Source organism: Mastigoproctus giganteus, chromosome 1 (assembly GCF_048544385.1).
Source record: "Mastigoproctus giganteus isolate SK-2022 chromosome 1, ASM4854438v1, whole genome shotgun sequence".
Lineage (NCBI taxonomy): Eukaryota > Metazoa > Arthropoda > Arachnida > Uropygi > Thelyphonidae > Mastigoproctus > Mastigoproctus giganteus.
The window spans coordinates 41,191,626-41,209,643 of NC_143575.1; the positions used below are offsets into that span (position 1 = coordinate 41,191,626).

General features: G+C 37.2%; 1 protein-coding gene across 1 annotated transcript in view; it reads left to right on the forward strand.

Annotated features, from left to right (window-relative positions):
- Nucleotides 1–239: 239 nt before the first annotated feature.
- LOC150090739 (uncharacterized) overlaps nucleotides 240–18,018 on the forward strand; it is a 42,482-nt gene continuing 24,703 nt past the window's right edge. The window contains exons 1-3 of the mRNA XM_090379765.1: nucleotides 240–300; nucleotides 6,935–7,256; nucleotides 14,923–15,089. Of these exons, the coding sequence (XP_090235891.1) occupies nucleotides 290–300; nucleotides 6,935–7,256; nucleotides 14,923–15,089 (500 nt within the window). The 5' untranslated portion in view covers nucleotides 240–289. The remainder of the gene's footprint in view (nucleotides 301–6,934; nucleotides 7,257–14,922; nucleotides 15,090–18,018) is intronic.

Sequence of the window (18,018 nt, forward strand, 5' to 3'; positions counted from 1 at the left end):
GCACATTTTCCAACTGACAAATAAAAAAAAAAGTTAATTTCTGTGCTATGTATTTTATAGCATTTATAAAGCATTATAACCTATAATAAATAACCACAATTTGGATCGTCAGGCTATTTAATTGTGGTTGTAAATTAAGTTAGAATTTTCCTTTATTTTTGACTTATCTGGAACTGAACGTTGTTAGTTCAATGATGTATATCCGTTTCCATGGTAACGATTTTACTCTCCTGTATTACGTCAACGGTTATGATTTCTGGTCTGTTGGTTATTTTATGGCTTTTAGCTTATGAACTTCAGGTGAGTATCCATAAACAATGTACTTGGTTACAAATGTTGGTCTACATTGTTTACACGTAATTAAAATTCGTTTAATAATTATAAATTAACAGAATAATGTTCAGGAAGCAGAATTGGTCAGGTTAAAAGCATTTTGTAGAATATTCGGTATGGATGAGAAACAATCATCAGAGGCTATTTGGTCAATCTTACAGTGAGTTCTCGCTGACATTATATGTCAGTAGTTTGATTTTTATAGAAACAAATTTATTAAAGATATTTTAGTTTTTTTTAATAAATCATATTTGCGAAATATTCACTGAATATAATATCCATAATCCACGGTTTATTTTGCATAGTACCGGTTACTGTAATTACCTCGTGATTGTAGCCTGAGAATAGGTACTTGACTGTCTCAGTTTTATAGAGTTTCATCATGTGCTTTGTGATTGTGAACTGAAATATAAACAAATTATCCTTTAAAAAAAAAAAAAAAAAATCACGCGAAGGATACTGTATCCACCATACTGTATTGATCTAGCAGATAAAAGATTAGATTTTCACCTAATACTGAATTAATGTTTCCTTTATTATATTTTGGGGGAGAACTATATGACTGGTTTGAAAAATACAGTAATGCATATATAAAGAATAGCATTTCATATTTATTAGAAACAAACTCATCTCACAAAAAAATATATATATATTTTTTAATTTATAAAAATATACCCCAAACTAAATACTTGAATAATGGTTTTAAAATTAAAAACAGTGTTACCCCAGCCAAAATCCCTGTAAAAGGTTTTGTTCACATGTGTAGAGTGTTCAGTAAGTTATCCTCCCTTGATTATAAATATATGCTTGATATATAAAAAACTGTAGTTTTATCATACTTTTGGGTACCTTATATGTGCAGGTCCAGCTCAGTAATTATACACAGCTTTTGTGTGTTTGTAAAGTTGCCATCCTGAAGGAACACAGAAATGTTATGAAATTGGAGCATCAGGCCATTAAGTTTTTGATAAATGAAGGGATTGGCCCAAAAGTTATTCATAAATACACAAAAACTGTATATGGTGATGCTGCTCCTTTTGAATATTATATAAAATTTTGGTCTAAGCAGTAGAGAATCCACAGAAGATGACTCTCTCTCGGGGTGATCAATGGAAGCGATAATTTCAGAAATTTGCCAAAAAAAATTGAAGATATAGTTACACAGGATATACATATTAAAGTGTTTATGATTATCAGAGAATATGATATTTCTGAGGGATTGGTATGACCATCTACCATGAACATTTGACCATGTTAAAGGTCAATCCTTTTTGGGTGCCAAGAATGATCATACTTTTTTGGAAATAGTGCAGGGCTGAAATTTGTTAGGAAAATTTACACATGTACAATGCAAATCCACAAGGGCTTCTTTCAAGAACTGTAACTGATGAAGAAACATGGATTCATTACTGGGATCTGGAAATGAAACAGGAGTCTATACAAAGGAAACACCATGGGTCACCACGGCCCAAAAAATGCAGGACTCAATCTTAAATCAGGACGGTCATGGTCACTACTTTTGAATCTATAAGGAATTCTTTTACTAGACTAATGTCACATAAGAAAGCAATCACTGGAGATGCTTGCACTGCTATTCTCAAAAATTTAAGAGGGATCATAAAGGAACAAAAATGATTGAAATCGACACAAGGCATCTTGTGTCTTTGTGACAATGCTCTTATACAAGCTCCATAAAGAAATTGCTCTGAGGGAATGCAAATTACAGTAGTTAAACCATCTAGTCCTCAGCCCAGACCTGGTCCCCAGTGATTATTTTCTCTTCAGAAATCTGAAGAAACACCTCTGTGAGCATCAATTTTCAAATATGATGATCTCGAGGATGCTGTAAATGGCTTTGTTTTAGGTATTTCCTCTTTGCCCTGAAAATGGAAGACATTACTGAGGTAGATAACTTTTTGACTGGAAAAATATGTTGTGTTGTGCTTTTTTGATTTATATTTATTACAGAAGCCCAACAAACAAAGAATTTCACTGCTTTTGTTGTTGGTTTGTGCTCTGAGACAAGATTTATGGCTCTCACTGATCATTGTATCATACAGACATTGAGTGAGTAGGTGACCTGGTAGCTCAAATATTATCCCACACTGCAATTACATTGTATTTGTAAGTCAATACAATTACTGTTTATATTACACCATGCAAATCCACAAACTTATATCAGTTGGAAAAATAAATAGCATAAATGTAAGCAATCAAGATGAGATGTGTCATGGTCAGCAGCATAGGTGTGTGCACGGGGGAGGCATGGCCCCACTGAAATCTTTGAAATCTTCTAAGTTTTAAAAGTGATGTTGAACATTTTCATTTCCTCAGAAATGGAAATGTTCAACATCACTTTGAAAATTTAGAAGAAGATTTCTATTATTATTACCCACTTCTTGATACCCTAATGAATGCTGTAGAGAGCAGATTTAATCAAGGAATAATCCTAGTAATCAAAGCTATGTGGAATCTCCTTGAATATAAATCTTACATCTGAATATATGGAAATACTCTGTGACTGTTTGCAATTATCTTTGACAGATTTACAGACAGAAATATCATTGTTAAAAGCCACTAATTATCTAAACTGCAAAAATATTTTAACCTGGAGCAAGTGGCTTAATAAAAGTTTTAATATACAGAGTATTTCAAAAGTGATGGTCAATAATTTAAAGGTGAACTGTACAGACTACAATATGCAAAAAAAGCCTAGTAAACATGGGTCCTTAAGTGAATTGTTTTCAAGATATTGCACATTTCTAGTTGGGATCCACCACTGACTTGTCTGTTTAGATTAGGTTTTGCTCATTCTCTCCATTTTCCCTCTCTCTCGATGCTCTGAGACGTAGCAGGCATACTAGTACTTGTCAAAGGATAGTCAACGTGGAAAGAGGTTACGGCAATAAAGAGTACGTGGACATGCACTTCATGTATGGTAAAGCCAACGACAGTGCACTTGATGCTGCACATTTGTACCAAGAAGCATTTCCCTGCTGAAGGCAGCCCAATAGGCGCACATTCATCAGGGTACATCAGTGCCTTAGAAAACATGGGTGCTTCACACATGGAGTACAAGCAGGTAGGTCCAGAAGCATAACGCCTGATGTTGAGGAAAGGATATTAGAAAGAACATCCTGTAACGTGTAACATCTGTAAAATCCCGTGGTGTTAAAACCAAAAATTAAAATGTATTATCAGTAGTGAATCTTAACAGAAATCTTAACGTTATCTCGAAAATGGTTCATTTGCGGCCCGATGTTCACTGGGACTTTTTTGTTTATTTCTTATAAGTTTGTAATTTTCACCTTTAAATTATTGACCATAATTTTTGAAACACCCTGTATATACAAAATTAAATTGTATTTATAAAAATATATTTATTTAAAAATAAAATATTTATTTTTTTATGGGGGGCCCAAAATGTGGTTGGCCCCCTTCTTGTTTTAGGCTGTACACATATGGTCAGTAGTGACATTTTTTTGCAGTTTGGCCTGATGATACTTGAGCAAAAATGTAAGAAAACAAGTTTCCCATTTTCATCATATGAGCAGTTAAGTATAAAAGTTAGGTACAATAATAACAACAACAGACAACAGAATATTTGATGAAAACCAGAGAGCCCTCCAACCAGAAGGCACTCAAGGAGTTCTGGGCAACCTGTGGAGCAGCAGAGTTAGTCATAACAGCTGTTCCCCTGGATAGATCTAGAATGGAAGAAGACCAAGAACATGCAAAATTTGACAGAATGGGAGATTTGGGAGGAAGAAGTACAACAGTCGATCAGGAAGTTCCACAACTGGTGAACCCCAGGAATAGATAACATCCACAACTACTGGTACAAGTTCAGCTACACACATACGTGCACATAATGGAGCAGTTCACCCAATAATAAGGCACCTGACACAATCCTAGAACCCCTGACACAATCCCAGAGCCTCTGACTCAAGGTATCACCCACCTGAAGGTTAAGGACAAAGACACCACAAACCTGGCAAAGTAGAGACCACCTGTCTCCCAACAATGTACAAGATCCTGACCAATTGCATAACTAAGAAGATATCAGACCACTTGGAGAGGCAGAACATTATGGCCAAGCAGCAAAAGGAATATAAGAAGATGAGCAAAAGATGCAAGGAGCAACTGACCATTGACATTGCAGTTATGGAACAAACCTATAAGAAGCACCACAACCTGTATATGGCCTACATAGACTACCGCAAGGCCTTGGACTCTGGCTGATAGAGACACTGAAGATCTATGAGGTCGACCCGACACTGACACATTTCTTAGAAGCATCCATGGCAAAATGGTGGACTACCATCAAGGTCGAGAACATCAAGACTAGACCAATACCCATTAGAAGAGGGATCTTCCAGGGAGATGCCCTGAGCCCACTATGGTTCTGTCTAGCACTCAACCCACTATGCACCATGCTTAATAACAGCAAGTATGGATATACCCTAAAAGAAGGGAGGAAGAACCTGTGCATTCTCTCCCACTTGATGTTCATGGATGACATCAAACTCTATGCCACAACTGAGAATCAACTCCAATAGCCACTCTGGATCACTGAAGAGTTCAGCACTGACATCAGAATGCAGTTTGGCCTAGACAAATGCAACACCCTTGGATTACATCAAGGGCATCTAGTCAGATAAAACTACCAGCTGGTGAAGATATTGAAGCCATGACAAAGGGAGAGACATACAAATATCTGGGGATGATGCAGGCCAGTTAGAAAACAAGGAAATGAAGGTCCACCTGATTGAGAAATACTATCAAAGACTGAGAAGCCTGCTAAAATCAAAGCTGAATGGTGGGAATGTGGTCACAGCTGTAAACAATTATGCAGTCCCAGTACTAATGTACTCCTTTTGAAAACAACACCAAGCTGGAGCAGATTATGAGATCGATCAGGATAATGATGACCAAGAGCCGCCAACACCACTCGAAGTTAGCCATAGAAAGACTGATCATAGCCCGTAAAGAAGGAGGCAGGGGATTGACTGACCTTATTGAACAACAGAAGAATGCAATTAAGAACCTGCGGGATTACTTCCAGGGAAACACAGCGCCAATCTACCAAACCATAAGGAAATTAGACAAATGGCACATAACATTCAACCTCAACAAGGAAGCCTCTCTCACATACAGACAGAAGAAACAGAGAACAGAAAGATGGACAAAGACATTCCACAGTAGACATTAAAATGACTACAAAGATAAGATGGCTTCCAACGCTTGGCTCACAAAAGGAAAGCTCTTCCCCAAGAGCGAAGGATTCATGCTTGCCATGCAAGATCAGGTAATCAACACCCTGAAACTGCTTTGTTTAGCCAGGAAATACGTCACCAAGGACCCTGGAGTAACAGATGACACCTGTCTCGATGCCACCACCCCCAGAAACAATCCAGCACATCACCACAGGATGTAGGGAGTACACTCACAGACACAACCAGGTGCTCAGGATGATACATCAGAAGCTAGTTCAAAAATACCAGCTGATCAAAGAAAGTTTACCGTATTACAAGTACGAGCCTCAGGCCGTACTAGAGACTTCTATTCACAGACTATACTGAGACGTGCCGTAATAACAGACGAAACATAACCCTCATTGACAAGAAGGAAAGGCCTACCTATTTGATTGGCATTGTGGTGCCCAACACCAACAACCTTCAGAAAACATACGAGGAAAAGATCAGGAAGTATTCAGATCTAAGACAGGAAGTTAAAGATATATGGAATAAGTAATGACCATCCTGACCACTGTGTGAACCACTGGCGTGGTGCCAAAAAGCCTTCATAAGAACCTAACAGTAATAGACCTCCTAGTGAACATTTATGTGAAACTCCAGAAAGCTGTGATGCTGGATGTCTGTAGGATAGTAAGAGAGTTCCTCGACCAACAGTAATAATTGTGGTAATTGGACACAACCAACCACCCCATGCACTTGGTATGAGTATCTGTCATGGTGCGGGGAAAAAAACCCCATAAAGGAGAACAATTTTATTTTTTTATAATAATAAAAAATTTGGTGGCACTATGTATCTAATTTTAACATTCTGGCACATTGGGGCTATTTTGACCCCCACATTTTTCTTTTAGTTTTTTTTAACTCTGAAACTGCTTTGTTTAGCCAGCTATACCTCATAACATTTTTTTAAAAGCTTTTTCCTTCATATGTCTACTGAAAGTTCAAAAAATCTCTATCGAATAAGTGAAAATAATCCCCATGATGACTCTCACTGGACTAATGGCAGTACTAAGCTAAAAGTTGACCGGAATGAATGAAACAAATAACAATGATCCTCTGTGTTTGATTTTTTGTTTTTGGTTAAAATTTATTTGATAATTATATATATAGGATAATTATGTATGTATTTATCTCAATATGATACATATCATATTGAGATAAATTTCTTTTATTCTCCTACAAATATTGATATCAATGAAGAACATATTGAACAGCATAGCTCTCTTATATATACAGTACTATCAAATAGATAATTATATATGTATGCATTAATGGAGAAGAATTATTTAGGTCATTCAAATAATATATTCCTCATGTTTTTTTTTTTTTTTTTTTCATTCTAGAAAGAAGCAGTTTATTCCAACATGCTGTACAAAACATATAATTCCTTGCTGTGTTTCAAGGCCTATGAATATACATAAGTGGAGTTTTCCTGTTCGTGATGAAAGGTTTACAATTATTGACACAGATGGAAAAGAGCCATCTGATGCTCTGCGAAAGTTGCTTTCAGCAAAACCTCAAAAGGCCCGGAAAATTGGCAGGTACAGCAAGCTGACGCCATTACATCAGCAACGATTGCTAGAAATGGAAGACTTTGAAGAATATCTAGAGCACTGTCGGGTCAAAGGCTTGCTTGAACACTTTCAGAAGTGTCTTGAACCTGATGTAAGATTTTATTTTCATATCAATCTTGCTTATATTTGTTTTGTGTAATATAAATATTTGGAAAATGTTATAAATATCTGAAGATAATCACGTTCAGAATTAGAGAGAAATAATTAGTACTTCAGACAAGAAAGTTCTGGTTATTTTAGGTTATAAGTTCCTCGAGACTTAATTTATATGCTACTTCCCCAAGACTTAATTTATAAACTGTGAAGTGCTAGTTAGACCGGGGTTCGAGCCCATGCCCACCAAATACGGAGGATGCAGAAAGGTCAGGGAATGACAACCGCATATCCCTGGAGCAATATGGCCTTAGTTGCTAATGCTCCTAAAAACCAAATAACAAACAACAACAACAACAAGTGCTAGTTTTTCTCTAGGATGTGTAGGGATTGCAGGCAATGCTGTTTGGGTGTCCAGGTGCACAATGGGTTTTAGGATTCCCTTTATTTTATTATAATTATATTTATAACTCTGTAAGAAACCTTCTCACCCCCCCATCTTCTGTTTTGGAGCCTGGGTATGTTACGTTCAGTACCTCCCCTTTTGCATAGCCCAGCACTGAACTCCCTAGGCAGATAAGTTGACTCTCTTGCCAATGGAAAGCCTTCCATAAGCACGGGGCCCTGGGCAGGTGTCTTGTGTACCCATGCATAAAGCCAGCTGTGATATTATATGGCTACCATTTTTTCTTAGACAGGATCTTTTGTAGGCATCTTGAGCCCTCTTCAATCTCATGTAAGAAGACACATCCTGTGTCTACAGACACAGGATGTCTTCTTATTCTAAGTGTTAAGCTGGTGCATGATTCAGACAGCATTTGCTTCAGATGTATTGTATATTTGTATAAAATCAAAAGAATAATGAATGTATATCAGTATATTAGCATTAGTAGAGGCATATGATGCAAGAAAGCAAGCTTATGCAGCATCAGCCAAAAAAAAAAAAAAAAAAAAACTTCCACTTCACCCCTCCGTTCGTTCGAAATACCTGTCCAGCTCAGCCTTAAATTCATTTAGGCTATCAACTTCCACAACAAGGGATGGAAGTCTGTTCCACCAACCAACTACCGGCTGGCTAATTTCCTCACATCTCTCCTACATCTGTCTTTCCTCAATTTGAATTTATGCCCTCTCAGGTGATTATTCTGAGCAAGAGGCAGAATCCCATCAGCATTGAGCATGCTCAAACCATTCAAGGCTTTATATACCTCTATCAGATCATCTCACCGGTGCCTAGTCTCCAGACACTGTAATTTTCAAAACTTAAGCCTTTCTTCATAAGAGCAACCCTTTGTTCCATTTGCTAATCTTGTTGCCCTTCTCTGTACTTGTTCCAGCAGCTCTACATCCTTCTTGAAATGAGGCCTCCAGACCTGTATACAGTACTCAAGGTGTGGTCTGACCATTACCTTATACAAGGGAATAATCACCTCCTTATCCCTGCTAGAAAAATTCCTGTATATCATTGATAAGGCACCATGATATACTCTTACAGCCCATCTGCACTGCTCACAGAACTTCATATCTGTCACCACAGTTACCCCCAGGTCCTTTTCATTCTCTACCACTGTCAGTGTAGTACCACAGAGTTGATATGTTGCTCTGGGGTTGCTGTTTCCCAAATGCAGTACTTTACATTTGTCAATGTTAAACTTCATTTGCTACCCATCTGCTCAACCTTTCCCTGCTCAGCCCATCTGCTCAACCTTTCCAGATCCTGTTGCAGCAGAATAGCATCAGTAGTGTCCTTAACAACCCTGCCAACCTTTGTATCATCTGCAAACTTGGACATTAAGCTTGATATACCATCATCAGTATTATTTATAAATACAGAAAACAATAATGGACCCAACACTGAACCCTGAAGGACTCCACTAATAACATTAGTCCACAATGAGCAGAGTCCATTGATTACCACTCTCTGTCTGCTCCTCCTCAACAACCCCTTTATTCATAGCAGCAATTTTCTTCCAATGCCACACTGCTCCAATTTGTGCAGCAGTCTTCCATGTGCAACAGTATCAAAAGCCTTTCTAAGATCCAAATATATAACATCAAAGTTATTCCCTGCATCCAGTTCTTTTGTGACTGCATCATAGTATCCAATCAAATTGGTCAGGCAAGACTTCCCCTTAACAAAACCATGCTGTGTCCGAGCTATAACTGAAGTCTTGTCTAGATGATCCTGCAGTGCTTCTTTAACCAGTGCCTCCATTAATTTTCCTGGAACAGAAGTTAAACTCACAGGTCTATAATTACTTGTGTTAGCCTTTGATCCTCCTTTGTGAATTGGGGTAACATTTGCACATCTCCAGTCTATGGGTACCTCCCCTGAGTCCAAGGAAGCTCTCATAATTATGGCTAAGGGTTTGCTTACTTCCTTTTCTGCCTCCTTTAATATAACTGGATAGATCCCATCCACCCCAGGTGCCTTTCTTGTGTTTATCTTCAAAAATTTCTCCTCCACTTTACTCTCAGTTATTACAAGATTATCTAGCTTACTGCCAGAGTTGAATATGCCTCTGTCATTCCCCTCGCTGAATAACTCCTCATGTGTGAATGTCGATGCAAAATATTCATTTAGTTTGTTAGGTACCTGAGCAGGATCATCAACAGTTGAACCATCAATATCAAGTGGACCAATCTGATTCATCTCCTTCCTTCTAGAATTTACATAAATAAAGAACTCTTTGCTGTTTTTCTTTGCATCCCTTGCCAAGGATTTCTCGTAATCTGCCTTCGCCTGCCTAACCTCCTTTGTAACTTGGTTACAGATCAACTTATATCTATTATAGGCTTATGTGTCACGTGTTAATTTATATGTATGCCATGCATTTTTGTTCTCTGCCATATGTCTCATTAGTTCATCTGACATCCATTTAGGCCTAAACCTTGAACAATATTTCTTAGTTGGTATGTAAAGCGTAGTAGATTCCAAGATAAGTTCTTTGAATGCTTCCCACTTTGAATTTGCTGTTGGTAACCTCATCAGTTGGTCCCCACTGTATAGAATTTAAATACTGTCTCAGACCATGTAGTCGCCTTTACAAAAGCAATAACCCTTCCCTTTACCCCTAATGGTAGTTACCTCTTTGAATAAATCCCACTTCAGCACACTGTGATCACTGCCACATAGTGGTTCATTTACCTGCAGATTCTTAATGCATGAAGAATCACTACTGATAATCAAATCAAGAGTATTCCTCCCTCTAGTTGCCTCCCGAACATGCTGATGTAGAAAACAATCATCCAATAAATCCACAAAAGCCTTGCTAGTGTGTGAGTGACCAGCCCCCAAATTCCAGTCAATATCTGGGAAATTAAAATCCCCCATTATAAGACTCTCTGATTTACTGGCCCACTCTATTTCCCCGTACAGTTTCTTATTATACTCATCAGAGGCATTAGACCTATAGCACACTCCTACTCTCAATTTTGATCTCCCAATGCTTATGTCACACCAAACTGACTCGAAACTGCACTGTCCAGTGATGTCGACTGGCTTCACTTCCTTGGATTTTCTGTTTCTTAACTAATAGCATAACCCTTCCTATCCTGTCTGTCCTTTCTGTAGACGTTGTACTCCCCAAATTCCAGTTCTGCATTCCTTATATCTGTGTGACACCACGTCTCTGATATCCCAACAATATCTGTTTTATTGTTTTTATTTATTTACCAAACTCCTAGCATTGGTGTACACACAAGTATACATGCACTTGTTCTTTTTCTTAGCTACCCTAACACAACCCATATGTTTACTTGTACTGCAATGACTCCCAGCAGTCTCTGAAATATCCTGCATCTTGTTTTCCAGGCTTCTGCTCATTGCAATAGAAGCAGTGCAAGAATCACTTTCACCTCTGCCAGTGGCTACTGTTAATCTATTAGTCCTTGTATCCCCCCAAGCTCTCCCAAGAACCATGGGGGACTCCACTAATGTTATTAGTGGAGTCCCCCGTGATTCGGTCCTGGGCCCATTGTTGTTTTGTGTATTTATCAATGGTATCAATGAAGGTATATAAGGCTTAATGTTCAAGTTTGCAGATGATACAAAGGTTGGCAGGGTTGTTAATGACAGTAAAGACAATATGCTACTGCAACAGGACCTAGAACAGTTAGGCAGATGTGCTGAGAAGTAGCAACGGAAGTTTAACATTGACAAATGCAAAGTACTGATATGGGTACCCAAGAGAAACATATCAACTGTGTGGTACTACACTCAGAGAGGTGAAGAATGAAAAATACCTGGGGGTAATTGTGCAGTCAGATATGAAGTTCTCTGAGCAGTGAAGATGGGCTGCCAGAGCAGATCATGGAGTTTTGTTATTGATATATAGGAATTTTGCCAGCAGAGACAAGGATGTGATTATCCCTTTGTATAATGCAATGGTCAAGCCACACCTTGAGTACTGCATAGAGGTCTGGAGGCCTCATTTTAGGAAGAATGTAGAGTTGCTAGAACAAGTACAGAGAAGGGTAACAAAATTGGTGAGAGGAACAAAGGGGTGCTCTTACCAAGACAGGCTTAAGTTCTGCAAGTTGTAGCACCTGGAGACTAGGCACCTGCGAGGTGATCTGATTGAGGTGTATAAGGCCTTGAATAGTTTGAGCAGGCTCAGTGCTGATGGGATACTTCCCCTTGCTCAGATTAAGAACCTGAGGGGTGCATAGATTCAAATTGAGGAAAGACAGTTGTAGAATAGATGAGCAGAAGTTTGCCTTTTCCAGTAATCAACTACCCAGCAGGTAGTTGGTTATTGGAAGTCTGTTCCAGCAGGTAGTTGATTACTGGAAGTCTGTTCCAGCAATCAGCTACCTGCTGGGTAATCAACTATCCAGCAGGTAGATGATTGCTGGAACAGACTTCCATCTGTTGTTGTGGAAGTTGATAACTTAAATAAATTTAAGGCTGAATTAGACAAACATTTGGAGTGACCGGATGGATGAAATGGAAAGGTTTTTTTTTTTTTTTTTGCTGATGCCGTATAAGCTTTCTTTCTTGCATCATATGCCCCAATTAATGCTAATGCTAATCTTTTAGCTATCTTTGATATATTTCTGCAGTGGATGTGGGGATTTTTTTTTTTGTCACAGATCTTAATGTTATTTTATTTGATCTTATTGAAGGTGTAAAGTATAGACTGATTACTGAAGAAGGTTTGTGATGTGATGAGGCAAAAATGCCTTGCTTGTTAGTATTAAATCCACATGACACAAACTTCTCAAAGCAGCTAATATCACCCCTCACATTATAATACTGGACAGTACATTGATAATGAAACTTAGTGAATATTAAATGCTTTTAAGGTTCTTTATGTTAACTTTTATCTATATGTTAAATTAATTATAACTGATATATTAATTATTACCAGCATGCTAAAGCAACACAAATTGAAAAGCACAAGAGATAATAAATTCTGGGTCACACCTTGAGTTAAAAACATGTGACTTTTGACGATCATGCATACAACCAAAGCTCCATAAGATAAAGAGCATAATGTTTTCATAAGTGAACAATCTCTGAATTAAAACATAAATTTTGCTGTATTGATATTGAATAAGAAATTGTTTTGAACTTCTCTGCAGTAACCAATTTTCATGCAGTCCTAATGAAAGCCAGATATGATTTATTGGGCTATTATTGTTTGTCATATTCCTTTAGCTAGTAAGATTCATTTTGAAAAATAATGCCGTCAATAGTTTAGCATCCCTGCTAAGAGTCCATTGCATTGTACTTTTGTGGAAAAGTCATAACAGTCCTTGCATCATACAGACTACAGTAGTCATAACACAAAGAATTGGAAGTTCATCCTTGCAGACTCTACAGTGATTTATAAAATACCAGTTGTCAAACCAGCTTTCTTAGTTTCCAAGGTGATCATGTTTGTCCACGCAGGTAATATAGATTAGCTGTGTTCTTGCAATGTATATTATATTTGCTAATAGGATGAATTCCTGAAACATTTACTAGTTGACTAATTGTTAGCAAAAACATTGGCTACTTTGAAGAACCCGAGTTGTGTTTGGCCTCCTAGTGTATCACATGTGATGTGCAAGTCGTCAGTGAAGTTAATTAATTAATATACGTCATACACTAGTATATATGTTTTAGAAATTTTTAGATATATTTAAGTTTTCTAGGAGACTAAATTTACAGATGTTTAAATTTTTGCTATTCTTTTTTGTTTGAATGAATATGGAATTAAAATACGAGGGTGGTTCAATAAAGAATCGTTCTCACCTACTTCCACATATCACAGTTATGATATTTTGTGTGTAGCATCATACATATCTCTGTACTAAAGGTGTAAAATTTAAGTCGTGAGTCTTAATTTGTTTTTCTCTTACAGAGCTGAACGTGTTACGAAGTAGCATCATGGACAAAGTTGAAGCTAGAGCTGTAATCCGGTATCTGTTCTTGAAGGGGAAATCTAAAGAAATCCACAAGGAGATGACTGCTGTATATAAGAATGAAGCCCCATCCTATGGCATTGTGAAGCACTGGTATAGACAGTGTAAGTGTGGTCGGACATCAGTAGAATCTGAGCCCATTCTAGGTCATCCCCATTCAGCCATTGATGAGCACGATCAGAAAAGTGGAGTCGTTAATCATGGAAGATTGCTGGATATCTGTGTGTGAATTGTCCCAGGAGGTGAAGATTAGTGTGAGCTCTGTTGAAACAGTCCTTCGTGACCAACTCCATTTATGAAAATTGAGTGTAAGATGGATTCCCCGATTATTGACTGGTTTCCAGAAGGCTGATTGACAACAGAAATCACAAGAGTTGTTAGTCCTGTGCCAGAAAAATGAGGAAGACTTTTTCTCTCATCTAATCACTCAGGATGAAAGTTGGATACACCATTTCGACCCTGAAAGTAAAAAGCAGTCCATGGAATGGCAACATCATGGTTCCCCACCCCACAGGAAGGCAACGGTCCAAGCAGGAAAGGTCTTGCTGACAGCGTTTTGGGATGAGAAAGGCATAATAATGACTGATTACCTGCCGAAAGGAAGAACAATTACAGGTGCCTATTATGCCAACTTTCTCACAAAATTATGGGAGAAAATCAAAACATTTAGGCATGGCATGCTGTCCAAAGGTGTGAGAATGCTTCAAAACAATGCCCCAGTTCACACTTCTGAAATTGCAACAACACAAGCAGCTACTTGTGGATATGAAATACTGCCCCCATCCAGCCTACTCACCCAATCTTGCACCATTGGACTTCTTGTTTCCTTCCCTCAAATCATTTCTTGTAGGTAACCCACTTTCCTGATGATGAGACACCCATTTCTGCAAAGAGTCATGGTTCAAAGACAAACCTCACCACTTCTACAAAAACAGAATCCGTAGCCTCATCCATCAATGGGAAAAAATGTGTAAATCTGCACGGTGGCTATGTAGAGAAGGACTAAAACCTGTGCCAAGCATCAACAGGCTAGCACCTCTGCAGCTAGGTCAGGGCGATTCTTTATTTAATTTTCTTGGCGCATAATAGACACTGCTGCTAATGTGCCATTACAATTTTAAACCAATCAACCAATCTTTATTGAACCACCCACTTTATTGAACCACTTTATTGAAAATATTAAATATATTTTCATTATGATAATTTAGTATTTTTTAGATGCTATTAATATGTGAATTCTAATTTTAATTTAGGTAGTGGAAAAAGTAGCAGAAATATTACACATGGAATTACCTCCTAGTGACCATAGCAAACAGGAGTGTGATGCAAATACAGAAAATAGTGAAAGTGTAAAATCATTTTCAACTTTACCAGCAAATAAATCACAAGTATCTTCACCTCCAGCAGTTGATTCACAATAGTATGTATTATTCCAAAGTGCTTAAATATACAGTTAAATTGCTTTTCAGTTCTCATCAGTTTATTGTTATTCACTTATTGCAAATAACCATTAGATTTTGAACTGTAAAGATATCATTGGGGTTACATTTCTTGAAGGGTCTTAGGCAAAATACTTTCAGACCTTTTTCAGTTTGGCTCTACCTATACAAATATTGTCTTTTGTTAGTTTTAAATAAATTACTTCTTTCCTATGCATTGCTGATTAATAGCAGAACAATAATAAACTTACCTTATGATCAGTTGTGTATAAAAGAAAATTGTTCATCAGAAATACTTTAAAAATGTAGCAGGGACAAATATGGATCATTATTTATAATAGGTATACACATTGTAAATTATTAGTGCAATGCATTTGATTAATGGTACTCTTTATGCAATAGGAAACTAAAATATAGCATCTGAGAGTATGTACAAATCAATGCCAAACTGCCAGTGGGGAGCAAAGTTAAATAAGAGCATGAAAATACTCAAATCTATTGCATCAATGCCTTGATTACTTTATCATTCAATTCATTGATGCAGCGATTTGACCCTTGTAAGTAGCACAGTTGCTAGGATCACTGTTCTCCCCACACTGGGTGGAAAAGACCAGAGTTTGAGTACCGTTGATGGTAGGAGGAATTTTTATAGGCCTTTTTCACAATGTGATTGAGTTAGCTAGTCTTAAACAAGGGTAGCATGGTTTTTTTCTCCCAGAAACTCAAGTTTCTCATCCAGCAAACAGAAAATTGACTGCAGAACACATGCCATTTACAGACAATATACACGAAATAAATGGCCTTAGTTCCTGATGCTCCTAAACCCTACTACAACAACAACAACAACAACAGCAGTGATTTGTACTGCTGGCTTTTTTGTTTACTTCATAGTGATATTTCATATAATTCAACCTTGGTGCTAGGAGGGGAGTGCTGCTAAATTTATGTTAATTGCTTTGATTCTAAATTATTTTTTCAATATATTCCTTCTACAACACCCATATTCTCAATTTAGTTCCTTCCACAACGCCCTTATTTACAGTTTTGTACCTTCTTACAATACCCTTATTCTTAGTTTAGTTACCCCTTCCCCTCTTGTTGCTGTAGATGTCTTTTTCTCTGCTTTTGCTTCTTACTTGGCTTGCCATTCTGCTATCTTATTCTTAATTTATATATTTCAATTTCTGTTTTATATATATATCCAAATGTGTGTGTATATTACACCCTACCTTCCATGTTCATGAACTCGCTATTTGCAAACCATGAATATTCTTTGAGTAGTTTTTGAGAATGGATTTTTTGACACTCAAAATTAATTTTCTTCATAGTTGTTGCAAGCTTACAATGAGTTATAACTATCTCACGAATGGCAACATCTCACAAAGTACAAAAGGCGCCTCCGTAGCCATGTGGGAAGGAGGAGCAGCAGCAATGCATAACACACTCTTCTTGATTAGACTGGGATTCGAGCCCGTCACCACCAAATACGGAGGATGTGGAAAGGTCAGGGAATGACCACCGCATATCCTCGAGCAATATGGCCTTAGTTGCTAATGCTCCTAAAAACCAAATAACAATAACAAACAAAGTACAAATTTTATTTTTGAATTTTTAAATTGAATGAAAATTAACAATACACAGTTAGAGCTTCAAAATTATAGAATAGCTAATACTGTTTGGCCTTATTGATTTAAACAGATTTTAAATCAATAAGGCCAAAGCAGATTTAAACTGCCCAGATAATGCAATGATCATATTGCTCACAGCAAAAAAAAATAAATTGTTCCTTCACAATGAGTTGCCACAGTATTGTACTATTTTCAAATAAATGGATTGCCAAAAAAAAAAGAGAAGTAAATCTGCTATTTATTTAAATGATGAGGCACTGCAGTTAGATATTAGGTGAGGTCTTTTAAATAAATGATGGTTAAACTTTTGGCACTGTGCTGTTTGTTTGAAAGTAATGCAATAACTGGGAAATTGTGAAGGCAGGGTTTTTTTCTGCTGTTTTTGATAAGACCATTGCATTAACTAGACAGTTTAAATCCTTCTGGCAGAAGAAACACATTACAGGACAAGACAATACTGTACTGTATATAATTTTCAGGATGTGTGTTATGTTAGCCTAATGCTAAGAACTGAGGAACTAAGAAACTCATTTGAGTTCTCTATAGCTAATTATTGTATTGGCAAGTGAAGGCTGTCATTAAAGTTGCATTTTGCTTTGAAACAAATTCAACAAAGTTCAACACCACTGCAATGTGTGTGTAACTTATTAAAAGGATATATTTGAGTCCATGACCTCATTTGTGAATTTTGGTACAGTGAAACTTCCCTTTAACGGACAGCCACGGGGAACGAAAATGTGTCCGTTAGAGAGAAGTGTCCGCTAACAAGAAGTCTGAGGGAGGAAAAAAAAAAAGAAAGAAAGAAAAATCGTTAAACGTTTAATGTAAAATTAAATTATATACAGATTTTGCACAATATTTTTGTAAATAATATACATACAATTGTGCTATGCATATTATGACTTTATCTTAAGAAAAATGCATACAGTAATCACTTATTTTCTTCTGCACCTTCTTCTGGCTGATAGTTTTGTTTTCAACATTTGTTTGGAGTGAAGAAACCATCGAAAAGTCCTTCAGTAGCTTCTTCAGCGGCGAAAAACATTTTTAAACGATTGATTTGTACGAGCGCTTCTTCTATTTTCATCGGTGGTTCGTCGTTAATATGTTCTTCGACAGAATGACCTCCTTCCATTTCTTCATCCTCATGAGGAACTTCTTGAAAAATATCGATGATAATGTCATTGATATCTAGAGCACCATCTTCTGTAGTGAGGTTTGAGTCTATATCTTTGTAGCCAGGGTCATTTGTAGCGGAAGTATCGTACATTATCAATAGATG